The 26,967-nt window shown below is 38.4% G+C and overlaps 1 protein-coding gene across 3 annotated transcripts in view; it reads left to right on the forward strand.

Moving 5' to 3' along the window:
* LOC105480138 (VPS8 subunit of CORVET complex) overlaps nucleotides 1-26,967 on the forward strand; it is a 246,721-nt gene that overhangs the window by 1,678 nt on the left and 218,076 nt on the right. For all 3 annotated transcript variants that reach the window (XR_011619950.1, XM_011738646.2, XM_071091396.1), the window contains exons 2-7: nucleotides 11,278-11,519; nucleotides 12,925-12,993; nucleotides 19,709-19,839; nucleotides 21,872-21,965; nucleotides 25,241-25,273; nucleotides 26,222-26,276. Coding sequence is in view for 2 of the 3 variants with exons in the window: in XM_011738646.2 (XP_011736948.2) it covers nucleotides 11,367-11,519; nucleotides 12,925-12,993; nucleotides 19,709-19,839; nucleotides 21,872-21,965; nucleotides 25,241-25,273; nucleotides 26,222-26,276 (535 nt within the window). In the remaining variant the exon portion in view is untranslated. The remainder of the gene's footprint in view (nucleotides 1-11,277; nucleotides 11,520-12,924; nucleotides 12,994-19,708; nucleotides 19,840-21,871; nucleotides 21,966-25,240; nucleotides 25,274-26,221; nucleotides 26,277-26,967) is intronic.

Consider the following 26,967-nt stretch of genomic DNA (forward strand, 5'->3'; position numbering starts at 1 on the left):
GAGAAGTAAGATCTTTTGAACTTAATAAAGTATGTTTAACTTTGGATCTATTGATAGCTTTTATAGAGTTTAGATGGTATGTTCTCTTGATCCACAACTTTAGGTGCCATCTGTACATAGTGGTAAAATCAAACTGTTGTATTCTTAACTGAATCTTGAATGAATATTTGACTTATCTTCACGCTGTATGACATTATTAAACGTGTTCTGTGTATTAGCAAGGAACTACAGCTTTGCTTTGGATTTTTCACTGTTATGAATTTCTTAGGTTTACTCTAATAGTAATTACACTTTTTTTAGTCAAAGATATTTCTGTTGCAAGCGACAGAAAATTCAAATGGGCTTAAGCTAAAAGGGATTTATTGGCTCCACACCTGGAAGGGGCTGGGGTATCACTAAATCCAGTGACTCCAGTGATGGAGTACTTGCGTGTGTCTCCCTTTCTGCAAAGGACCAGTAACCCTCAGTTCCCTATTTCCTCTGCAACTGTAATTGCAAGCCTCGTTCTGTCTTGTTACAATCATGGGACAATTAGGGGATACATTCTGAGAAATGCATAGTTAGGCAAATTTTGTCATTGTGCAAGCATCATAGTGTGCTTATACAAACTGAGATGGTATAGCCTACCACACACCCCGAGTATGTGGGATGGCCTATTGCTCCTAGACTGTAAACCAGCACAGCATGTTACTGTACAGAATACTCTAGGTGGTTGTAACACAATGGCCAAGTATTTGTATATCTAAACATAGAAAAGGTACAGTAAAAATACAGTTTAAAAGATTAAAAGGTAAGTGCACCTGTATGGGGCACTTACCATGAAGGGAGTTGGCAGGACTGGAAGTTGCTGTGGGTGAGGTAGTGAGTGAGTGGTGAGTGAATGTGAAGGCCTAGGACATTACTGTACGCTACTGTAGACTTTTTGAACACTGTACACTTAGGCTACACTAAATTTATGAAAAATTTTTTTCTTTCTCCAATAATAAATTAACCTTAGCTTACTGTAATGTAACTTTTATGTTACAAACTTTTAAAAAAGTTTTTAACTTCTTTGTGATAAAACTTAGCTTAAAATACAAACACATGGTACAATTAGCTGTACAAATATATTTTCTTTATATCTTTATTCTGTTAGCTTTTTTCTATTTAAAAATTTTTTAATCTTTAAAAACTAAGACACAAACACATTACCCTAGGCCCGCACAGAGTCAGGAAGGTCCCACTGGAATGTCTTCAGAGGCAGTAACACATAGGGAACTGTCTTACGATAACAGTGCCTTCTGGAATACCTCCTGAAGGACCTGCCTGAAACTGTTTTACAGCTAACTTTTTAATTTTTTAATAAGTAGATGAGTACACTTTAATGATAAAAAGTATAGGATAGCAAATACATAAACTGGTACATAGTTTATTGTCAAGTATTATGTACTGTACGTAATTTATGTGCTTAGCTTTTATACTACTGGCAGTGCAGTAGGTTTGTTTACACCAGCATCACCACAGACACATGAGTAATGTATTGCATTACAACAGCTATGACATCACTGGGCTACAGGAATTTTGCAGCTCCATTATGTGTAATCTTAGGGGACCATGGTTGCATATGTGGTCTGTCATTGACCCAAAACGTCTTTTGGGGGCACATGACTGTATATAAGTGCATAAAAGATGTGACTGCAGACAACTCCTGTGTTATGCCATCCAAGGTTAAGCACCCCAGAATAAAGAGAAATTCCAGAAGGACCTTGATTGGCCAGATAGGACACAAGAATGTGATGTGCCTACTGTTCTGCTCCCGTAGCTAGGCAGATAGGGTACTTGATTGGCAGCACCACCAAAATCATATGGTTGGAATGGAGGAGAAGCAGTTGCCCTCCAGGAAAGATGGCAGAGGTGCTGGGGTGTTTTATCTTTATTTTTTCCGTTGCGATTCAGCAAGATGCTTCCAGTTACTTCTTGCTCTTAAAAAAAAAAAAAAAGGAAAGAATAAATCTCTTGTGACACTACATCCTTCTTGGTACCTAACCAAGAGAAATTGAGATGACAGTTAATTGCAAGTTAATAAAGAAGGCCATCATCCACTCAGCCTTTACCTAAGTGGAATCGTATCTTTTGCACATTTAACTTATAAGAATTTACCTGCATCAGTTACGTAAAGAAGAAAAGGGAATATATTTCAGCCTACACAAGGCCCTTATGCCTTTTAGAAGGAGTTCTTTGGGGTTGAAGTGGGTCTGGAAAGAGATTCTCATGATAGTGGAGACAATATTATAGAAGCTGGAAGTGATCATTTTTCTCTGTTATTCATTTCACTTATTACCTCATACACTTATTGATATAAAACTGATCAATAAAGTTAGAATTTCTACATTATATATTTGTAGACTTAGTTCATGTTACTGTTTTGTGTATTGTGATAGGGGATTAGATTTTTCTTTTCTAGACTGGAGCTGATTGCGTCTGACAATTCATAGCAGTAACTTAGCACTGTATACAGGAAGGTCTTAGGCACTCTTCCTTCCCTTTTCTTTTTAACATTTTAAAATCTGTGTGTACTTATGATCACTGTCGTCATTTAGACGTTCACCAACAGAACAGAAAGAGAAACAGAGTTTGGGCTTTTTCATTGTGGCAGTTCTGGCATTGTGAGCTACAATTACCTAAATGTGCCTTCTTGGAAAGAGATTCCAGGGTCAAGTAAAGCAGCCCATCCCAGTATATAGTAACGTTGCTCTAAATAAGGTCTGTATCTAAAGGCCATGAGTAAGGTGAAAATTGAGTACCCTCAAAGTACTCCAAGAGGGAGTCATATCAGAAACTGACAAGTGTTGGGTCTCTCAGGAAGCCCAGTACAGCCAGATCTTGTTTTTCCATGTTGGAACTGCATGGCGTTTGTTATTTTGAGCACAGGTGACATGAATTGCTTGGGTGTGAGGCATGTGAGAACTGAGACATAGAACAGCAGCTGACCGTCTCGTATTCTGTGCTCACTATGAAGCACGAAGTTATTGAGTGGAGGTATGCAGAGTCTCTGGCTCTATGTGAATCACTTGTTTTTCTCTCCTTCCTGTTGCTGAAGGTAATAGATGAAATCCTGTAAATTGAATGGAAGTATGGTACATTTCCACTGTATTCATCTTGGCCTCTAGGCTGAATTAACGTAAAAGAACATAAAACATCCGAGATTGTGGGGTTTGCATCATGTTATAAATGAGCTAAATGATTTAAAAATATCTCTCCTAGATGCAAAGAATGGAACTTGCACAGATGGAGGCGTTTTGGAGTAGTGTAACTAACCATACTTTATATTACATGACCAGACTGCTATTTGAGATTCTGGAAGCCAGTGATGTAGTCTTGCTTGGGTATTTACCTAGGGAGGGAGGGATGGGTGGATTGATCAGCTACTGTGTCATATTGGCACAGGGAATAGAATGGTGAACAAGGCAGATCTGGTCTTTGCTCTCCCACGGAACCTGCTTTCCAACTGGGGGCAAGGAATGGTGGTTTAGACAATGAGGAGATGATTACAATGTGGTAAGTGTAGTAAAAGAGGAGAACAATGTTATGGGTGCATATTAGCAGGGAACATAGCCTAGTTGAGCAGCGCAAAAAAAAGGGTTTTCTAAGGAAGCAAAGTTTTAGCTGATAGTTGATAAATATGACCTGCAGTGGTTGACAAGCTTGACTACATATAAGTAATATTCTTTTATAACTTGGCTTACTTATTATGACATAGATTCCTATATGCTGTGAGTCAAATAACATCCTCTGGAGCTTAACAATTACAAGTAATAACACATATATTTAATTTGCAACACAGATGTTGTTCCTGTCTCTAATTCCCATGTTAATCAAACGTTTTTCGAATGTCTCCCTAGCTGTGCAAGCCAGTAAGCCCAGTGTTGTGGAATATTCAAAGAAGCATGGCCCCATTTTTATTATATAGCTGGGGAGAAAAGATAGTCCCGTAGTAAGTTCACTAATGAATCAGTATGAGGAAAGAGCCAAGCCACTGTTTTAAAAGAAGACATGTTTTCTGAATTCAGAGGATGGTTAGGGAAGGAAGAGGTCATAGGCAGATCCAGTTTGAACAGTGCCTGGAAGGAAGAAAGGAAGTTAGATAAATGTAGAGAAAAAGGAAAGGGAAGGGAAGGTGAATCAGCTCGAGCAGACATGGAGGGAAAGTGGAAGCTATCCATGAAGGACTCTTAGTGCAAAAATAATAAATTCAATTGTAAGGGAAGAAGCCAGAGGGATCCGCTCGTGTGATAGCTGGAGTCACAGGCTTAGAATTTGGGATTTTATCCTGGAGGCATTGGGAATCTGTTAAAAATAAGTCCACTTGTGGTGGGCACAGTGGCTTACACCTGTAATCCCATCACTGTGGGAGACTGAGGCGGGCAGGTGGCTTGAGCCCAGGAGTTTGAGACCAGCCTGGCCAACATCATCTCTATGAAAAATTCAAAAAAATTAGCTAGCCTTGGTGGTGTGCGCCTGTAGACCCAGCTACTTGGGAGGCTGAAGTGGGAGGATTGATTGAGCCTGGGAGGCAGAGGTTGTAATGAGCTGAGATCATGCCACTGCACTCCAGCCTGGGTGACAGAGGGGGATCCTGTCTCAAAAAAAAAAAAAAAAAAAAAAAAAAAAAGTCCGTTTGCCAGAGGAAGGTAATAGAAAACTAATAGAAGTTAACTCACTATTGCATTTTTTTTTCTTTTACAAAACAAACCACAAAACAAAACAAAGGAATGAAGAGAAATGCTTGGATTGGGAAGGCCAAAAATAAAGTTTGCATGTAATGTTGTTACTATATCATGATTTTGTGATTTTTTTTCTAGCATTATATAGTAAATAAAAACTTGATTCTATTTCATTGTAATGTGAAAAAGTATCTCATATGATACTTTTAGGAGGAAAAGAATGTCAGAGAATTAAATAGGCTCGTGGAGCTTGAGAACAGTTAGGAATAAATGTTTGCCGAGGTGAAAACTGGTGAGAAGCCAGGCATGGTGGCACAGGCTGGTAGTTGCAGCTACTTGGGAGATGTGAGGTAGGAGGATCGCTTGAGGCCAGGAGTTTAAGGCTAACCTGGGTGACATAGCAAGATTCCATCTCTTAAAAAAAACTGGTGGAAGTTTAACTTGGCCTCATATAGGTCACACATTCTAGAGTTCTTATTCAGTTAGCCAGTGTCATAATTAAGTCATTGCTGTTTATATGGCACATATCTTTTTTTAATGGTCCTTGAATCTATTAAGTGGTTGGGAATAACAAGAGGAAATAACAGAATTATCAAGATGTCAGATAATCTTATGTCTGAACTATTAAAATACTCGTTTATCAGCACTCAGAAGAGGACAGTGTACTGGGTAATTGTGATTCCGTGACATATATTTCTTATCAGATTAATCTGATTTCGTCCTAAGAGAGATTAAGAAATACTTCATGTAGCCTGTTTTGTTATGTGCAAGTACTGTCTGGTATGGCATCCCCTTAAGAACTATAAAAACACTAGGTCACATGATGGTTGGGTGAAGAACTAGTTGTAGAATTGCATCCCAACAGGAATTTATGAGTGGTTCATTATCCACCTTTTACTGGGATAACATTTAAGAGATAGCTGAAGCAGGATCGGTATCAAGTGTGAAATATTAAGCATCATATATTAAGCATTTCATCATTGGTGCATATATTGGAATGAAGGGCCTACTTAATAAACACATGGCAACACCAACCCACAAGAGAAGGGTTAATATTTCAGAATGTTGGATATGTGACCAGAAACAAATTAACTTATATTTATTAGTACAGTTGACCCTTGAACAATGCAGGGGTTAAGGGCACTGCCCCCTCAACCAGTGGAAAATCCGAGTACAACTTGTGACTCCTCAAAAACTTTACTACTACTACCTACTGTTGACCAGAAGCCTTACTGATAACATTAATGGTCATTTAACACATATTTTTTGTGTTATTTGTATTGTATACTATATAGTTACAATAAAGTAAGCTAGAGAAAAGAAGATATTAAGAGTCTAAAGAAGAGGAAATATATTTGCTTTTCATTACGTGGAAGTGGATCATTATACAGGCCTTCATCCTTGTCTAAACGTTGAGTAGGCTGAGGAGGAGGAGGAGGGGTTGGTCTCCCTGTCTTGGGTGGAAGAGGCAGAGGAAAACCCACCTGTAAGTGGACCCTTGAAGTTCAAACCTGTGTTGTTCAAGGGTCAACTGTCTATTCATTTTCTATTGTTGCCGTAAATTACCGTAAAGTTAGTAGTATAAAACAATGCAGATTTATTTTACAGTTCTCATTAAAATTAAGAGGTCAAGACAGGACTTCAGTCCTTCTGGAGGCTCTAGGAGACCATCTGTTTCCTTGTCTTTCGCAGCTTCTAGAGGCTGCCTGTATCCTTGGCTCCTGAGCCCCGTTCTCCATCTTCAACGCCTGTGACATGGTGTCTCTCTGATTCTGCTTCTCGTGTCACATCTCTTTTTCTGGCGTTCTCTTCTGCCTCTCTCTTCCACTTTCAGGGACCTCTGTGATTACATTGGACCCACCCAAATCATCCAGAATAATCTTCCTGTCAAGGTCTTAATTTAACCTGCAAAATCCCTTTTTGCCATATCAAGTAACATATTCATAGTTTCTGGGAATTAGGACTGTCACTCTTGGATGCCTTTATACTGCCTACTACAGGTAGATTTCCAGCTCAGGTACTTTCTGAAAAATTCACAGAAGCTGATCATGTGAACTCTCCTTTTGAAAAAATGTGAGCATGATGACATTTTGATTCATCAGGTCTCTTTGGTTTGGAAAAACTGACTAAAATGAAGAAAGGAGTAACTGCTAGTAAGTGACAAAAGAGGGACTTGGGAAGGGGACGTAGTTGGCTTCACTAATAAAACGTAGACTAATGTTGATGTTAAAAAAATCCAAAACATGATTTTAGAATGAGTTAGTAACAATAAGACACTTCTGTTATAATGAAAGTTTTTATTAAGTGTCTCTGTTGTTTTGGTGGGGGCTGTGCTACTCTTAGACAAAACCCCTACCATTCAGCTCATGAAGAACTGCTATGATACCCAGGATATTGTTCTCATATGCTTAGCACTGGCTAGACCTATACAAAAATACTGGATTTTGTTTTAGAATCTTTAACTTTAGAAAAATTTGAAAATCTTGAGGTTTTAAATATAATAGCTAATATCTGTTGAAAATTATGTCCAGACATTATTCTAAATACTTTATTGTCATATCATTTGTTCCTCACAGGAGCCCTGCGAAATAGGTAGTTGCATTCATAAGAGTCAGGACTCCCAATTTTATGTGCTAAAAGAAAGGGGGAAGTTGGGAGAGTATATGTTGGCTTTTGTAGCCAAACTGCCACAAGGCAATGGGCAGAGCTAACTTCATAGAAGACTAGAATCTGAGGTTTGAATAATATCAGGACTTTCTTCTCTATTTTGTTTTTTTTTTTTTAGAGACGGAGTGTTGCTCTGTTGCCCAAGCTGAAGTGCAGTGGTGCGATCTTCTTGGCTCATTGCATCCTCTGCCTCCCAGGTTCAAGCAATTCCCTGCCTCAGCCTCTTAAGTAGCTGGGACTGCAAGCACACGCCACCACGCTTGGCTAATTTTTTTTTTTTTTTTTTTGTATTTTAGTAGAGACGGGGTTTCACCATGTTGCTGCCCAGGCTGGTCTTGAACTCCTGAGCTCAGGAAATCCACCCGCCTCGGCCTCCCAAAGTGCTAGGATTACAGGTATAAACCACTGTGTCCGGCCTCTACTTCGTTTTTTAGATAGGTTTCATTCTTGCTAGAGAATCTGTACCTAGAACCTAGTTCTGTCAATAGAGGTACATCTCCAGTGACAGATGCTTAGCAAGTGTTTAGTTAGGTGTGTGTTAAGTGAATGATTTCTTTTCTGCAGAAGAGAGCTGGGTGGGGAGTGTGGGATCTGCTCAGCTGCGTTATTCGTTATATAGAGAACAGGAAATACCTGTTCCTCATCAGTTCCATTTTAATGAATCCTGGTGAAAGACTCTGGCTATCACATAATCCCTTTTACCAAAGGATTTTTGACCATTAGCCTCTACAAGAACACATGGTTTGAAGGAACCCTTCCCAGAACAAGAGGCGCTGTTCTGAGCAAACAACCCAAAGTCCACAATATTCCATTTTAATGATATAGAAATAGGTTCAGAAAAGGTAAACAAATTGACCAGGGTTACAGATGGGATGTCATAAAGGCCAGATTCAGACTTTATTTATTTATTTTATTTTTTGGGGGGTCAGGGGTGGGGATAAATGTTTATTTCCTGGTCATTTCTTTTTTTGAGACAGTCTTGCTGTCTTGCCCAGGCTGAAGTGCAGTGGCGCCATCTCGGCTCACTGTAAGCTCTGCCTCCTGGGTTCATGCACTCTCCTGCCTCAGCCTCCCGAGTAGCTGGGACTACAGGCGCCTGCCACCATGCCCGGCTAATTGTTTGTTTTTTTTTTAAGTAGAGATGGGGTTTCACCATGTTAGCCAGGATGGTGTTGATCTCCTGACCTTGTGATCCGCCTGCTTTGGCCTCCCAAAGTGCTGGGATTACAGGCGTGAGCCACCGCGCCCGGCCTACTTCCTGGTCATTTCTAAGAAAAGTGGCCACAACTGCAGACCTGAGTTTAATAGACTCTTTGGCTTGTGTTCTTTCCACTTTGCCACCACACCCATCAGTAAAAGGAGTTCTGTGAAATGAAGGACAGAAATGGGGCAGGGTAGCTTGGCGGGATGAAGTCTTGAGGGAGTGCTTGATCACCTGACACTTCTTCAGTGTGATATTGGGGTTCACAGATGCTAACTTGTTATATGGTCTTGGAACCTCTTAATAACTCCAGATATGAGATAAAAAGAGCTGGAAAAAATTGTTTTTCTTTATGAGTTATTTTGGAGAGACAAATATAAAATGAATCATTTTAGATTATTAAATCATTTAAATAAATATTATTTTGCCATATGGTCTTTCCCACTATTTTTGAAAAATGTATAAGAATGAAAGTTAATAACTATCTTTAGGAACCACTGAAAGTGAATTAGATTGCTTGTGTTTGTAAATAGTTGTTAAATAATGCAACCATTTTTGCTTAGTGGTACAAATAGGAGTTGAAAGACTTTATTAAAAAGTAATTTGTCATGAGCCAAGGTCTTTGAAGAAATGCATATAAACATGAGTATTGCTACTGCATTTGGGTTATTGCAAAAGGAGCCCTATATTTAGAACCTGATGATGTTGGAAAGATACTTTAAAATGTTGCCAGGCAAAGAGTGGCCTCAGTTATGTGTTCTAGGAATGTGTTTGATAGCATGTGTTTTATAGGACATGACCCTATAAACAGAAAGCCTATTTTCTGTAGCATGTGAAAGAAATTAGTTTGTATTTGGTAATATACCAAATAGTGTAATAGCTAGAAAAGTTGGTTTCAGCTCTTGAAAAGTCAGTTTCATGAGTCCATGATTTATACAAAGTAACAATTCATTTCTTTTAATATGATAAAAATGAAACATGAAAGGAAGTGAAATTGTAGGTACTAAAATAATGAGCTTCATTAGATAAAATTGTCAGTGAATTTTTGGCATATTGTTTAAAAGCAACTAATCTCAGTTCACTTTTTAAAAAATTAGTTATTTCAAGCCAGGCACGGTGGCACATACCTGTAGTCCCAGCTACTCAGGAGGCTGAGGCCGGAGGATGGCTTGAGCCCAAGAGTTGGAGGCCACGTTGACAATATAGTGAGACTCCATTTCTTTTTTTTTTTTTTTTTTTGAGACGGAGTCTGGCTCTGTTACCCAGGCTGGAGTGCAGTGGCCCGATCTCAGCTCACTGCAAGCTCCGCCTCCCGGGTTTACGCCATTCTCCTGCCTCAGCCTCCCGAGTAGCTGGGACTACAGGCGCCCGATACCGTGCCCGGCTAGTTTTTTGTATTTTTTAGTAGAGACGGGGTTTCACTGTGTTAGCCAGGATGGTCTCGATCTCCTGACCTCATGATCCGCCCGTCTCGGCCTCCCAAAGTGCTGGGATTACAGGCTTGAGCCACCGCGCCTGGCCGAGACTCCATTTCTTAAAAGAAATTAAGTGACTCAGTAATTGCAAGCCTTTTTTTTCTGCCTTCACTAACATGCACAATCTAATTTGCTAAGAGAAACTCACTACAGCGCAAGGGTTGTTGGTGGTAGTGGTGTTTATACCCACTAAAGGCAATATGTAGTTTGAAAGAGCTTTGCACTGAGAATTTTGCCAGTTGTTTGGTACTGTGAAAAACATTTAGTTTAGAAAACAAAATGATCTTTATTATTATTATTATTATTAGGGCATTGTTTGTGTTTTCATGTTTTTGCTTTATTCTAAACAGATAAAGCTAATTGGACTTTTTAAAGTTAGGTCACTTGTAGCCTAGTTGAAACACAACGTAAAATCATTTAAAAGCAAACTTAATTATTAAACTTACAGTAATATTTTAAGTATATTTTAACTTTCTAAAAATGACAGTTTTGCAAGTAAACCAAATTATCTGTGATTTTTGATATAAGAGCGATCTGTCATTTAGAGCTGTGAAATAATAAAAAGCTGTATATGTTTCTAGTTTTCTTTAGTATCTCATTTTTCTCTGAAAGTATCCATGTTTCTCTATGACTAGCTCTCTTTCTAGAACTCTCTGGTAGGCTATGGAATTATTTTATCTTGGGGTCATTGTTGTTTCCTTTAATAAATCTGAACCCCTAGGTTTGCTTGTGTTGTTTTAAATAGCTAGTTGTTCATCCCTCGTGTTTCTGCTAAACTCCCAGAGACATCTGTGGCCCTGTGCAGAGGCCAACAACAAAACTGGTTTATATGCTTATTTCCAGGGGAACTGGAGCACTACCCTGGGGTTTGGAATGTAAGGAAGGCATTAATTGCAGCTGTTGGCCCTGATTTACCCTTATGCTATTAGGTAAATAAATCTAGTTGGTACCAGGTCTAGTGGCTGAGCCTATTAAGTTATCATTATCACCAGTTTCATGACTTTGGGTGGTGGGCCACTTCCCAAAGTCCTTGAGCCCAAGTTAGGTGTTCCTCCTTTATGCTCTCATTGAAGCCCTCTCCCAATAACATACCCTGTACCCTGCTATTAATTTCAGTTTGCCTGCAATCAGATGATTAGGTGAAATCTGACCAAGTAAATCTTTGGAATGTCTAATTGACAAGGAGGAAATCTAAATTACACTTTGTTTTTTTTTTTCTTTTTTTCCAAAGAGATAATCATTCAGGTCTTTGTGAGCTAAGGCCAAACAAACAAAAGAACACTTGCTTTGATGGACTGAATACTGTTATTAGAAGTAAATATGGAAAATGAACCAGACCATGAAAATGTGGAACAGAGCCTCTGTGCCAAGATGAGCGAAGACGAGCTGAATAAGTCCTTCAATCTAGAAGCTTCACTTTCAAAATTCTCTTACATAGATCTGGACAAGGAACTGGAGTTCAAAAATGATCTGGTAAAAATTTCAACTTTTGTCAAGTGATAATGTTTAACCAGTGTTGGTTAGAGTATGCTTTGTGACCCAGAGACTCTAAGTCTGTCGTTTTTGCATGGGTTAATAGGAGTCTGTGTATAATTTTTTTGTTTGTTTGTTTTTTGCTTTTTTTTTTTGTTTTTTGGATACAGGGTCTCACTCTGTTGTCCAGGTTGGAGTACAGTGGTGCAGACATGGCTCACTGAAGCTTCAACCTCCTGGCCTCAAGTGATCCTCCTGCCTCAGCCTCCCAAGTAGCTGGGACCACAGGTGTGTGCCACCACGCCCACCTAACTTTTAATTTTTTTGTAGAGAGGGTCTCGCCATGTTGCCCAGGCTTGTCTCAAACTCCTGGACTCAAGCACTTCTCCCTTCTTGACCTCCCATGTGTGTAGTTTTATGAGATGACATTACTCTTCATTTGTATAGTCCATTACAGTTTATGAAACAATTTGATTCATGTTGTCATTTGAGCTTCACAACTCTCACAACACTCTGATAATCCATTGTGTAGATGAAGACACTGGCATGCAGCTATGTAAATGACTTCTCAAAGTCACAGAGCCAGTGGTAGGTTCCTTATCTTGCACAGCATTTTTTTTCTCTCTTTGATTTAATATTATGTTAATGGGTTTCTGTGAGTATGAGGATATTTAATGACAAGTTGCTTGACCTAATTATCTCTCACCATAATTTATGAAATAACTAAGAAATATGATGTCAGACTTTTGCTTGTTGCTTATGACTTATGTCTAAACTTAGAAAATTAGGGGTTTTCTTAGATGCTGTTTTGTCATGTTTAAGAAAGCAGATGCAGAAGTCTTTCAACAGAAGTTTTCTGGAAAGTAGGCTGGGCGTAGTGGCTCATGCCTGTAATTCCAGCACTTTGTGAGGCTGAGATGGGCGGATCACTTAAGGTCAGGAGTTCAGGACCAGCCTGGCCTTATGGTGAAACCCCACCTCTACTAAAAATACAAAAAAAATTAGCCGGGTGTAGTGGCACGTGCCTGTACTCCCAGCTCCTCAGGAGGCTGAGGCAGGAGAATTGCTTGAACCTGGGAGGCGGAGGTTGCAGTGAGCTGAGATCGCACCATTGCACTCCCCTGGGCATCACAGCGAGACTCTGTCTCAAGAAAAAAAGCGTTCTGAAAAGGGCTGTCAGGATAGTGCAGTTAGTGCATATATGTCCTTGATAGTAACTGAATGTGTAGATAGGAAAGGAAATCACTCTGTAGTCTTGACTTGATTATTACTATAGATTTTTGAGTTGATCATTTTGGTGGTAAGTTTGTCTTTTAATTGATGGTGATTTTAATAAACTGAAACCCCTCACAGTTATAAGGGGAAGGGCATCATTTTGTGAGCATTATATTTTTTCTTTGTTTAGATTGATGACAAGGAGTTTGATATTCCTCAAGTTGATACTCCTCCAACACTGGAAAGCATACTAAATGAGGTAAGTGAATATTAATGATTACTGTCATTTCGTGGCATTAATCTTAATACTTTTTGGATTAGTTATAAATGCACCTAGATGCGCACTATCCAGTAGGGTAGCCACTAGTCATGTGTGTCAGTTTAAAATTTAAATTAATTATAATCAAATAAAAATTTAATTCCTTGGCTGTACAAGGCACATTTCAAGTGCTCAATAGCCACATGTGGCTAGCGGCTACTATGTGGCTAGGGGACAGCATAGATAAAGAGTATTTCCATCATCACAGGAAGTTCTCTTGGACAGCAGTAGTCTAGATTGTGAGCTTCTCAAGGGCATAAACCATCTCTTGTTCATCTTTAGTCTCTGTGCTCAGAACAATGCCTAATACTTGGCAGACTTTAAAATATATTTTATTAAGTGAATTGAGATGCAAAATTTATGTCACTTTTGAGGTTTGTATTATGTGTTGCTAATGGTTAAGTTTTCTCTACCACTGATATTCAAATAGCTTGTCCTCTGACACTAAAGAACATCTTGCAACCTTATAATAAGCTTCATCACTCTTCTACATGAAGAAAACTAATCTTTTATAGTTTATCTTATGAATGCCATTCCTATTGAAAAGTTTTTCAGAGTTTTGAAATGATGTTATTCTTTTCCGAATTGGGAGATGAAAGGCTTTCTAAAGGGGCTCTGTGAGAGTCCATGGTTGGTGAAGCACGCCTGTTTTATGTACCCTGCATCTGCTGACAACCCTTCAGCTCAGTCTTCTTCATCTTTTAAAACCTTGCTTGGGACTTCCCTTGGAGGTTTTAGCTTCTAATTTGAGAAAGACCTTGCAATGTATAAATCTATTTCAAATCCGCAGTTATGTTTTCCAAAAGATAAGGACCCAAAAGTTCCCCGACGAAAATGCCCACGTATACCAAAGCTCTGAGTGAGTTGGGCCTCTGTCTATCCTATTAGGGTTATAGGCAACACTTTATAGGATACAAACTACTTTCTCTGTCAATTGTGCCTTTTATTTTTCTCGTATGGCTTTTATTTCTATGTTTTATATCAGTTTGATGTTGCTGTTACTTTGAATGTATTTTAACTTTGAATGTGTTTTAACTTCAGAAGTGTTCTATATGTTCTGTGTGAAGACTTAGGCATTTTTAGTTTTGACAAAGAAGGCTTTGGTCCATGAAAGAATATTCTGTTACAGTGAAATGTCCTTTATTTACTTTCTAATATAGAGGAAATCTTTCATTTAGAGGTGAGAAGATTAATTTTAGTCAGTTTTGTTAAAATGGCCTTAATTGCATCCTCATTTCAATTATCTTATTAAGTGTAAAATAAAAATAATCTTAGAGGACTGTGTATAAGGCCTCGTTTGTACATCATTATATAATATCAGCAAAGAAAATAACGCTCATATGAATGAGCTGTAGTTCATAATGAAGGAAAACTGTTCTTGCACAATAACTTTCTTATCTATGAGTAACAGTAAGTATAGTCATTAGTGGTTTACTAAGAAGATAACACTGTTATCATCCTCAATAGTAGTTTGAGTGCCTAGTGTATTTGGGTCATGGTGTTAGATGTTGGGGTTATAAAGTGCAATATGACTATCTCTGTGCTTGAGAGGGAAATGAGGCTGGGAAGTGGCCAGACTTTACACCTCCAGGGAACCAGGCAAGTCGTAAGTGGAAGAAAACATAGTTCAAATTGTAGACCATTATGAAGACTATAAGGGGGCTGTGGGGAGTACTAAAGAAAATGACTGAAGAGAAAATGAAAAGGGCCGGAGTAGAAAATGTAGATAAGCCCTTTTCTCAGGATACGTGGATGCGTATATTCTATAATGTTCATTAATATCAACCTTAAGGGAGACTGGGAAGAAATGGACATCCAAGTTTTTTTTTGTTTTTTTGTTTTTGTTTTTTTGACATGGAGTCTTGCTCTGTCACCCAGGCTGGAGTGCAGTTGCACGATCTTGGCTCACCGCAACCTCCACCTCCCAGGCTCAAGCGATTCCCGTGCCTCAGCCTCCCAAGTAGCTGGGATTACAGGCGCCCGCCACCACGCCCAGCTAATTTTTGTGTTTTTAGTAGAGACAGGGTTTCACCATCATGTTGGCCAGGCTGGTCTCAAACTCCTGACTTCAAGTGATCTGCCTGCCTCAGCCTCCCAAAGTTCTGGGATTACAGGCATGAGCCACCATACCTGGCCAATACTTTTTAAAGTAGAAATGTAGAGATTACTGAGACATCCTAGATCTCAGAATTTAGGGCATGAAATAATGTTACTAGATATTGCCATCCTTCGAAACTATGCTTCTTCTGAGATTTTAAATTTTGAAATTCCATTCTCTAACTATCACGTTTTTCCCCTATTCCCTTCCGTTGAACCTGTGTTTTGGCCTCATTAAGATCAAGTCTTTTGACCCTTTCTAATCTCCCAGTCTCTGATAATAGTCCTGGGTTTACTTCAATCCTGCTATTGGATTGTGCAGCCAGAAATTTCTTTTGAACTTTTCATTGAAGTATATCATACATAGAGGAAGGTGCACAAATCATTAAGTGTACAGTGTGGTGAATGTTAACAAACTGAACAACCTGTGTAACCAGAATCCAGATAAAGTAACAGAACATTACTAGTACCCCAGAAGCTCATCTTGTGTCCTTTTAGTTCCCAAACCCAGAGTAATTACTACTGTAACTTCTACTAGCGTTGATTACTTTGCCTGCTTTGAACTTTATATAAATGGAATTATATAGTGTGTAGTCTTCTGTTTCTGACGTCTTTCCCTTAGTATTATGTTTTTAGATTTGTTCACATTGCTGTGTAAAATTCTTTGTGAATATACCTTTATTCATTCTACTATTGATATGTATTTGTGTAGTTTCTAATTTCTGGCTACTATGAAGAGTGCTGCTGTAAATTTTCCTATTCGTTTGTTTTGGCATATACATACTTACACATATTTCTGGGTTTTGTCTGTTTTCATTTTGTTTTTTTTGAAACAGTCTCACTCTGTCACCCAGGCTGGAGTGCAGTGGTATGATCAGGGCTCACTGCAACCTCCTCCTCCTGGGTTCAAGTGATTCTCATGCCTCAGGCTCCCGAGTAGCTGGGACTACCAGCATGTGCCACCACACGTGGCAAAGTTTTTTGTATTTTTATTAGATACGGGGTTTTGCTATGTTGGCCAGGCTGGTCTTTAACTCCTGACCTCAGGTGATCTGCCTGCCTTGGCCCCCCAAAGTGCTGGGATTACAGGCATGAACCACTGTTCCCAGCTTTATAAACATTTCTGTTGGGCATATACCTAGGGGTGGAATTAGTGGGTCATCAGGTATAGTTATATTCAGCTTTAGTATATATTGGCACAGGTTTTCAAAGTGGTGGTTTGATATACACTTCCAGGAACAGTGTATGAGATTTCTGATTACTATATCCTTGTAAACTTTTGAATTTTTCTGTCTTTTTCACTTTCATTCTTTTTTTTTTTTTTTTTTTTTTTTTGAGACGGAGTCTCGCTTTGTCACCCAGGCTGGAGTGCAGTGGCGCGAAATCGGCTCACTGCAAGCTCCGCCTCCCGGGTTCACGCCATTCTCCTGCCTCAGCCTCCGAGTAGTTGGGACTACAGGCCACGCACCACCACGCCCGGCTAATTTTTTGTATTTTTAGTAGAGACGGGGTTTCACCATGTTAGCCAGGATGGTCTCGATCTCCTGAGCTTGTGATCCGCCCACCTCGGCCTCCCAAAGTGCTGGGATTACAGGCGTGAGTCACCGTGCCCGGCTTCACTTTCATTCTTAACAGATGTGTGGTGCTATCACATCATGGTTTTAATTTGAATTTCCCTAAAGACTAATGAAATTGGGTACTTTGACATATGTTTAGATATCTCTTCTGCGAATTGCTTTTTCTTATAATTAGCCCACTTCTGTTGTTTTATTTTTTAAGTGATTTATAGGAGTTCTTTATGTATGCTAATACAAGCCCTTTATTTGATATACATATTGCATCTTCTTTCTTTCTGTACATTACCTTTTCACTCTATTAATAGTTTCTTTTGAGGAGCACAAGTTCTTAATATAGTTCAGCTTATTAAAAATTTCCATTTGTGTGCATGTGTGTGTCCTATTTAAGAAAATTTTTCCAATTCCAAGGTTATGATGTTACCCTATTTTGTTCTAACATTTTCATTGTTCCTGTCATATGTAGATCTGTAATTCATCTGGAATTTTTTTTGGGTGTGTTAGTGTGAGCTATGAGCCAGCACCATGTACTAAAAAGAGTATTCTCGTCTGGTGTCACTTTTGTTATAAATCAGGTGGATATATAAATATGTGTGGATCTGAGTCCATTGGTGTGTCCATACTTGCCTCAATCTCACATTCTAGTGATTGAAACTTTGTAATAGGTCTTGGTATCTGGTAGTTTAAAAACTTTCAGCTTTAATGTTATTCAAGATTGCCTTTTTTTTTTTTTTTGCATTTTCATGTAAGTTTTAGAATTAGTTTATCAGTACACACACACACATATACACATATGTATACACAAATCAGCTGAAATTTGAAAGGATTGTGCAGTGTTTTTCACATCAGTTTGGGGATAATTGATACTTTTGCTGTGCAGCAGTAGTTTTAAATTCAGTCTTGACATCTTCACTTCTTTTTTTCTCTTCACTTTTTCTTTCACTTATCTTGTAAGCCTGGCTTAATTCATCTGATCCCTTTTCTTTAATTATGTCCCCAGACTTTTTAAGAAAATCAAATAACATTTTGATTGACTCTCTTGTTTAAGATCTTGATGCTGCCATACTTATTTCTGAATTATTTCCTTCCCTTTTCCTACAGCAATTGTTGCAATCTTTACAGCACTCAAGCAACATATTGTCTTATTGCCAGTCCTAACCCTGTTCTTAGAAGACCTATGTGTAGAGATATCTGGAAAGCAGTTATAAATTTGGACCTAAACCTTGAGAAATGTTGATACTAAAGACACAGATTTTGGAGTCATTAGATAACATGGTTCTTAAAGCTATAGATGTGGGTGAGCTTACTCAAATAGGAAGTACATGAAGTAGGAAGAGAAGAAGAGAGCTTAGAGTATAATCCTGAGGGACAATCATATTTAAAGGTTGGGCTGAGAAGAAGCTAGCATGTGACTAATAGGAGGACACATAAATTAGTGGAGAACCAGGAAGGAGAGATGTACGGAAAACCAAAGGAAAAGAAAATTTCAAGATGTAGGGAATGAGCCAGGCGTGGTGGCATGCACCTGTAGTCCCAGCTACTTGGAGGCTGGAGTGGAGGATTGCTGGAGTCCAGGAATTTGAGGCTCCAGTGAGCTGTGATTGTGCTGCTGCATACTGGCCTGGGTGACAGGGAATGGTCAACAGGGTTAAATGATGCCTGGAGGACAAGAACACACTAACAGAAAGCAGACCAGTAGATTTGGCTAGTAACATCAGCAAGGTTGGTAGGAGCTTGTAATGAGTGGAGTCGAGGTAGTGAGTAGACATTAATCTCTCAAGCACATTGATTGGAAATGGTAAGGCAGAAGGTAGTGCAGCTGAAAGAGACGGTGAGACATCATTCTCTGGTATTTGTCACCCAGAATCAACTTGTGCAAAGCCAAGTACCTCATCCTGCTTTATCTGCCATTTGTCTGCTTTCTAGTTTCAGTGAGTAGAATCACCCTTTGCCTAGTTGTAGAAGCTGGAAGCCTTGTACTCTTCTTTGACTTCTCCCTTACCTCTCCTCCCATCCGTACCCCTACTCAATCCCCCATTTCAATGGTAACCAGAGACGTTTGATTTTTTCTCAGTAATGTGTTTCATCATTCCCTCTGTTGACCTCTTCTGCAGCTTCTTAGGTTGGGATCTCCTGTTTCTCCTTGATAGTGCAATGGCCCTCTTACTGGTCCTTAAAGTCTTCTTGTTCCCCCTCATCCATTCTTCATACTGCCCCACTTATCTTTCTAAAACATGGTTCCCATCATGTCTTTCCACTTCTTAAAAATGTCAGTTGCCTTCCCACTGCCTGCTATATATAGTATACTGAATACTCATTAAATGAGTACTGGTTATGTGTCAGGCATTATACTAGGCACTAGAGGTACAATGATGAACAAGATAGACATGGGCCCTGCTGCCATCTAGTGTAATGGAATATAAGACTTTTTATGGTTTGGGTACCAGCTTATCTTTCTAGGGTCATCTCCAGCTTCTGCTTATATCCTCCAGACATTTTGGACTACTACTTTTCCCATGGACAAAATCTGCATTGTGAAATCACTGAGTCTTTCTGTGCTGTTTCCAACCCGAATGCCTTTCTGCTGTCTGCTTGTCATATTTTTTTATAGTAGACTATTTATAGTCAGATGGTGTTTGTTTTCTTCAAATGAGCCATTGGCTGTTAGTTAACTGCTAACTCATCTGTAAAAGCTTGATTTTTAAGAAATATTCTATAGCTAACAGTAATCTGCATAACGGCTTCTGCTTCTTCCTGCTACAAGAAAGAAGTTTTTGGGGTGACTTCTTTGTAGAAAGAAATAGCTATCTAGAATTTAATACTAATAATTCTGTATGGTGCCTTTCTGGTCAATAAGAATGCATGGAATGGAGGTGAAAGGCAGAAATAAGCACTTGTGTGCTCTGGAGAAACCCATTAATACCTGTCTTATTTCATAGAGTATTTGGATTTTGAATGTATTGATTTATCTTCTTCCAATTTAGACTGATGATGAAGATGAGTCTTTTGTTCTTGAGGATCCTACATTGTTAAACATTGATACTATTGATTCTCACTCCTATGATACTTCATCTGTGGCAAGCTCAGACAGTGGTGACAGGACCAACTTAAAGAGGTAGGTATTCATGTGAATCATACTTGCTTACAGTTGAAGTATTTAATTGTTTCAAATGTAAATATTGTACTCTATTGTACTTTTTAAAGTACAATATGGTCTGTTGAAGCCTTGCATAGGAAGTAGAAGGGATATAATATCTTGAAGATTTTGGCATCATTAAGGAAGAAGGTAAAAGGGTAGGTGCTATGACCACTTCGGTAGGAAGCCATAATGATAGCCAGGGACTCCCGGAAGCAGGAGAGCCCTTGGAGGAAGTACAGATTAAACCTGGCACAGTGTCTGTGGTGGAAACATGCAGCTCGGTTCACTACCCTTCTGTTCTGCGCACCCTCCCGCACCTCCCTGTCATCTGCATTCTCTAAGATCGGCCTTCCTTCATTCTCTTGGAGTGGGTTCAGAGAATCACAAAGATGATTAAAATTTCAGGAAAAAGACTTCTAAACCTAAATAACTTAAATTTGGGCTGCTTTTCACCTTCCAAGTTCTTGGAGAGAATATGAAAAGGAAAGAGAAGTGGAGAAATCATAAATACATTATTGAATTCATGTGTAACTTTAATATTGATAAAGTGATCTGTTTTTCTTCTTCAATTTTGCCTGTGTCAGTGCTCTTTTCTTTAGGTTATCTCTTATGGGATAGGGGACGTTGCTGAACAGGACGTTATGTTAACCTGTTCAGCAATGTGTCCTTCAAATAGATAACTTAAATGTTTTTGATGATCTGGTTACTACCTGCTTAAAAGATACGGTGTCATTGGCCAGGCGTGGTCTCTCACGCCTGTAATCCCAGCACTTTGGGAGGCTGAGGCAGGTGGATCACGAGGTCAGGAGATCAAGACCATCCTGGCTAGTACGGTGAAACCCTGTCTCTACTAAAACTTCAAAAAATTAGCTGGGCGTTGGGGCAGGTGCTTGTAGTCCCAGCTACTCGACGGGAGGCTGAGATAGGAGAATGGCATGAATCTGGGAGGCAGAGCTTGCAGTGAGCCAAGATCGCGCCACTGCACTCCATCTTGGGTGACAGAGGGAGACTCCATCTCTAAATAAATAAATAAATAAATAAATAAATAAATAAAAAAGATATGGTGTCACCTTGTCACCTACAAGATTAAGTCAGAACTCCTCTGCATGGCCTCCGTCTGGGCCATGCTTACTGTTTTGACCTAATCTCTAAGCACTCATACTTCAGCCCTCCTAGTCCATACCTTTTGTTTGTGAATACCCCAGACACACTGCACACCTTTACATCTTCGTATTTCTGCCCATGCTTTTTGCCTGACAAACTCCTAGTCATCCATTAAGGTCAAATTAGTCATCTTCTCTTTTCTATAGCTATCCCTAATGTCCCCCAAATAAACAGAATTAAACTGTTCTTCATTTGCATTTATATGGCACTTAATTCATATTTCTAGTGTAACATTCATTCTTTAGAGTTACTTCTCAGCCTCTCTAAGCTGTGAGATCCTTGACAGTAGTAACTGTGACTTTCTTATTTTTGTATTCCCAGAGCATACTTCTAGTCATACAGAGTAGGTGCTCAGTAATGTTGGGTAAAAGTTTAAAAGTTACTTTCTATATGAGGATGAGTAGAAGGGGGATTTGAGGAAGTGGTTGAAGAATGAGAGTTTGGTCATAGGAGGAGCAGCAGCGCAGGAAAGGTGAGCAAGGGTAAGAAGGCAGTAGGGTAATGTAGACTTGCAGGCCGGAGGAGTGCGCTGTAGTCAGCCTTCTGGAGAACGTGAGAACCTACTGTCGCATTTCCTAAGGTGGGCATGGAGCAGTTTGAATCGTGAGAAAGGAATGGTGATTTGATTCATTTTCCTGCTTGTGCTTCTTTGAGGTTCAAGGCGGGTTTAATACATTTTAAGGTGGGATTGTTAGATACTTCATACATCTTTTAAAAACAGATCTAACAAATAAGATACAATGTTGTCTTCTGCTTTTTGTGCGTGTGTGTTTTCTTTCAAAGCATTGGGACCTCGCCTTTTCACTTTTTTTGGCTGTTTTTAAATGTTTTTCTTTATTTTTAGGAAGAAGAAATTACCTGATTCTTTTTCACTCCATGGATCAGTTATGCGCCATTCACTTTTGAAGGGAATTTCTGCCCAGATAGTGTCTGCAGCTGTAAGTATTTTGTTTTTTTCCCTCAACTTTGTAACCTGCAATGGCATAATAAAGTAGGAATGAGCATAAAACAAAATACAGCACTTCTCTTGGCCTGAGGCTTAAGAAAAATAGAATCTGGCTTTCATGGTTTTTGTGTGACATGGCTACACGTCTTGACATAGAAATTAGTGCGGCCATGAAAATAAAGTTCTGCTCAGAGTCTAGGCTGTGCCTAAATGAAATATGGCAGCAAGCCGAAAATAAATACTATCTGCCTTTTCTTTAAATTCCTTTTCAGTTTAGTTGCCATCTTGTGTATTTGTTGAGATTCTGTGTTTGGTTTTTTTTTTTTTTTTTTTTACTCTTTTCATATGGAGAAATGATTGATCAGAATCTTTTACAACTTGAATGATTTTTTTATAATTCACAAAAGTATTTTCATGCCCCTTATTTCTTTTATTCTTACAACTTGGAAAGTAGGTAAAGCTGTTTTCTATTTTACAAATGAGAAGCTAGGCCCAGAAAGGTGATAGTAACTTGTCTTAGATCATTCTGTTAGGAGGTAGCAAGGCATTTATTCAAAACTGGGGTTTCTGGCTTCAAGTGTAGTGCCTCTGTTGTGAACTGGAGGTGGCACTGGTGAATGCGACGAATGTGTGAAATGGCTGGAACAGAATATTTGTGGCCTTTTTTGAAAATTATGTAGAGCACTGGGTTAACGTAAACAGTATTTAATGGTCCATAGATGGCAGACTTTTCGTTTGACACTATCAGACTTTTCATTTGACCTCACAGCTGGTAGTTTTATGTAGTCTTTCAGTTTTGGTTTTCTGAATACAATGTATAGATTCTATATATAATGATAATGACAGATTTATACTCCAGGAAGTTTGATGTGTTTTTATGTTCTTTTTGGGGCATTTAATCGGCATTTTGCATATCCAAGTTGGACAAGAAATAAAAGTTTGGATTTTTCACGAGGGTGAGAGATTGATACAGAATTACGAGATACCACAATTGCATTTCAATGTTCAGGTTTATCAGAAAAAGCCCTTAGTGCAAATACCAAAAAAAAAAAAAAGTATTTACTATAACAATTGGTGTATCCTGACCTAGCTCATATATCATGAAGTAAATTTAAATAGAGAGATGCTCAACAAGCAATGGAGGAAACCTGGGCAATTGTTTTTCCTCTTTTAGGTGGAGAGTAACTCATATTTGCTAGAATGGGAACCACCTGTTGAGGATTACGTTTCCATGACGTTTTCTGAATTTAATCCTTATGTAGGTGATGAAATTCATTCCTTTCAAAATCAAGATGAACCAGAACAGTCATTTGACCCACCTGTGCAGTTTTACAAATATTTTGAATATTGGAGACTGAGCTAAAACTCAGACTCTGAACAATGATTAGATAAATCTGTTATTTAAAAGGGTTTCTCCTTCCCCTTGAAGAGGAGGGGAAATTCTAATAAATCCCAGAGTGTTTGCATTCTGTTTTTATTTCATTGCTATGGCTGAGCTCCTTTGGTATGTTAAAATGAAAACTGCCTTTCCTGTGACAGTCATCATACGGTGCCCTCCTATTTTTGGATTACCAGCTCAATTTAAATTGCATGCTTTCCTGTGATGGTTGGTTTATTAACATGTAAAGCTAGTTATATTTTTGGATATTTCTCCCTGAATAATTGCTCAATAGCGCCTTCAGCCATGTGGTTAGTGATGTTATTAGGGCTGCTTTGGGCCTTGATCACAGTTTTGGGGTTCATGCATGGAAAACGCTTAGGAGAGATGAAATTTTTGCAGTTGTGAAGCTCGTTTTTTAATTTGGGATCCTTTTCAAAGTCGTATGACATGTGACCATACTTTAATTCAAAGTAACTTTTTTTTTTTTTAAGGATCTTTATTATTTTTACGATCAACTTTAAAATACTAGAGATAGCTTATTGTAGTGTTTTTTTCAAAATGCGTCCGCTGTATAACAATCTCCTAGGGTACTGATTAAATTGCAGATTCCTGGGGCTCACCCCAGACCTACAGAATCCCAGGCATACGGGCATCCCAGGTGATTCTTATGCATTTTTAGCTTTTGAGACCCACTACCGTTAGATATTGCAACACCAGTACTAAAATTCTGTAATCTCTACAATGCTTCCAAATATCTGTGTTTTTTTAGCTTTTGAAGTCAGGCGACTTCTGATTTCATTATTCAGGCTCTATTTTGAATGTAGAATAGGCCTTCGAATAACATCATTTTGTTCAATGTCGTTTTGTTATAATGTTAATGAAGAAAAAACAATTGGTTTAAGTTGTTTTGCTTAAAGTCACAGTTTTCAAGAACTTACTGACAACATTAAGTGAGGTCTTACTAGAGTTTATGACCTTTATCTGCTGTCCCATTTCTCTTTTTCCCTGTTTAGATGCAAATTAATCATTTATCAACTATGTATTACATGCTTCTTAATTGTCGAGCATTATGTTAGGCATGTTTGACACACAGATATATATACACTCAAAGTTGGATAGATGCTGCTATATGCAAGCTCTTTGCTACTACAGTACTGTATCACTACAAACTCTTAGGGTTATTTAAAGCTATGTAAGCATAGAATTGATACTCTTCCATATTTATCTGATTCTTCACATTTAATTTGATCCTCAGGACAGCTCACTGAGGTAAATAGGGCGGTATTTGCTATTTCTTTGAACAGATGAGGAGACTAATATTCAGAAAAGTTAGGTGACTTTTTGAATGCCATGTAGTTACCGGTAGGGAGGTGGGACTAGCACTTCTTTATGTTTTAATTTCTTATGCTTGAGAACTGACTTAATATACCCTGTTGGGGTTTGTTTAGAGGTTATTGGGTAATTGCTAGATAGGAAAGTCCTACTTAGTAGTAGAAACATCTTTAGCATGTTTACTTTTCTCAAATCTTTATGTACTGCTACTGTTTTGACCCCATAGTACTTATAGTTTATTCAAGTACAGAAAATGGAACATCTTTCCTCTTTTTCCTTTGCATTTCCGTTATAATCAGTACCCTCCCTGAGGCATCTTACTTCGTAAAGGCACTTATATACTTAGTAAAATAAAGCAATCCTCTTTCATGCCCTTTGTATTTTGTTGGTATATATAGCTTTTGTGATTTCTCTTAGATGGGGGCAAAAATAAAGGTTCCACCTCTAATCTAAATTGATTTGGACCAAAGTGTATGTAAAGCAAGAGCCTTATACCATTTTCTGTTTTAAAAATGAGAATATTTTTCAAATACTTTCTTAAAACTTTCGTTTAGGACAAAGTAGATGCTGGCTTGCCTACAGCAATTGTAAGTATACTTGAACTTTTTAAAGGTAAGCTTTTTATTTGATTGGATTTTCTTAGATTTATTATTACATGGTTCAAAATATTACATAAGTTATTATGGTAATAAATTCATAAGTCATTTTACTACCAGTAATCAGGCTTAACATTTGTCCATGTTGGGCGCTTTCTTTTTTCCTAATTTTTTACTTTTTAGAGTTTTGTTTGAGAAGCAGATAATGGAGTAATACTAGCCTTCTCCAGGTTTATTTGTTTGTGGTACCACCCTGCCCAAGTAAATTTACTTCTTCTGTGATTTGGCTCCCCTTCCATAAGGAGTGGAAAGCATCATTTGATAGGATCACTTTGTGGTAAATAGCACATTTAACAGCTCTGGATTCCGTTGCCAGGCTTGCCAAATAGAACTCTGCTGCAGTATTGTAGAGAACTAGGGGATATTGAAAACATACTGGTTCTCTCTCTTCTTGTCTTCCTCCAGTGCCTTTTTAGCTTTCCTTTTAGTCAGTCTTTGGTAAGGAAGTGGGTGAGTTTTCAACACTTTGGATGCCTTTAGGCTCCTGTGGATAAACTAGAGAATTGTGTTCTCATCTCTTCCCCAGGCCTTGTAGGAAGCTCTTGGTTGGGTAGCATAAGTGCCTCTTACTTTGCCTGGACCCCTGATTTTTTATTTGAAAGTTGCTTTAGAGGAAGCTAAGTGGCATGTTATTGCCTATAATGTTGAACATATGATATTTTGATAGTGTTACTCCTAGAGTAAATTTAGAGGGATTCTCAGAAATAAAATGTCCTGAGTTTCATTTCCCGTTTTGCCTCCTGGATGAAATTCTTCTTATTTACAATAGTTTGTATGTCATCTGGTGCCTAGAGGAAGGAAGGCCAACAAATTCAACTCTGATTATTTCAAGATTCTTAATGTAGTATCTTAAAATGTAATCTTCCCTTTTGTTTTCAGGCAGTGTCCAGTCTGATAGCAGTGGGTACATCTCATGGATTGGCTTTAATATTTGGTAAATTTTTTAAGTGCTTTCCTGCTTTTAAATATTGTCCTTTTGGGTTTTATAATGTCCTTTAATCACAGTTTATATAGTGTACTTGATTTTCTTGAACAAAACCAGAAAAACTTGAAAAGTAGCAGTCAATATTTTTATAGCTAAAAATTATTTGACTCACAGCTTTGTTTTGCTGCTTATTGCAAGTTTGTTTTCTTCTTCATGAATTTATAAACTGTCATATCTATTGATCTCTCTGCAAACCTAGACACAAAGAATAAAGTTGAGGGGAACCTTGGGTTATCATCTTGTCTGCCTCCGGTTGTTGGTGGTGGGAATTTTTGATTCTGAATCACGTTCCCGTAATGGGTATTCTAAAAGATCTTCCAGAAAACAGGCTTTCTCAGTAATTTTCAGGAGCTCTCACTGACAATAAGCTTTTTAAAAAATTTCCAATGTAAATTGCTCTAAACCGAAATTTTTTTGGCCTGTAATCACATTGCTTTCTTGGTTGAAAGAGAACTAGTTTTATTTGTATAGTAGAAGATAGTTGTATTTTCTCATTTTTTTCTACCTGAGACTAAATGACTGTAGTTTCATTAAACCTTCTTTGTTTTTTAATTCAATGTATGAATAGAATATTTTGTTCTTTTTAAATTAAAAAACTTAGATTTTTGTGGCCGGGCATGGTGGCTCATGCCTGTAATTC

The sequence above is a fragment of the Macaca nemestrina genome, chromosome 2 (genome assembly GCF_043159975.1).
Source record: "Macaca nemestrina isolate mMacNem1 chromosome 2, mMacNem.hap1, whole genome shotgun sequence".
In the NCBI taxonomy this organism is placed as follows: Eukaryota; Metazoa; Chordata; class Mammalia; order Primates; family Cercopithecidae; genus Macaca; species Macaca nemestrina.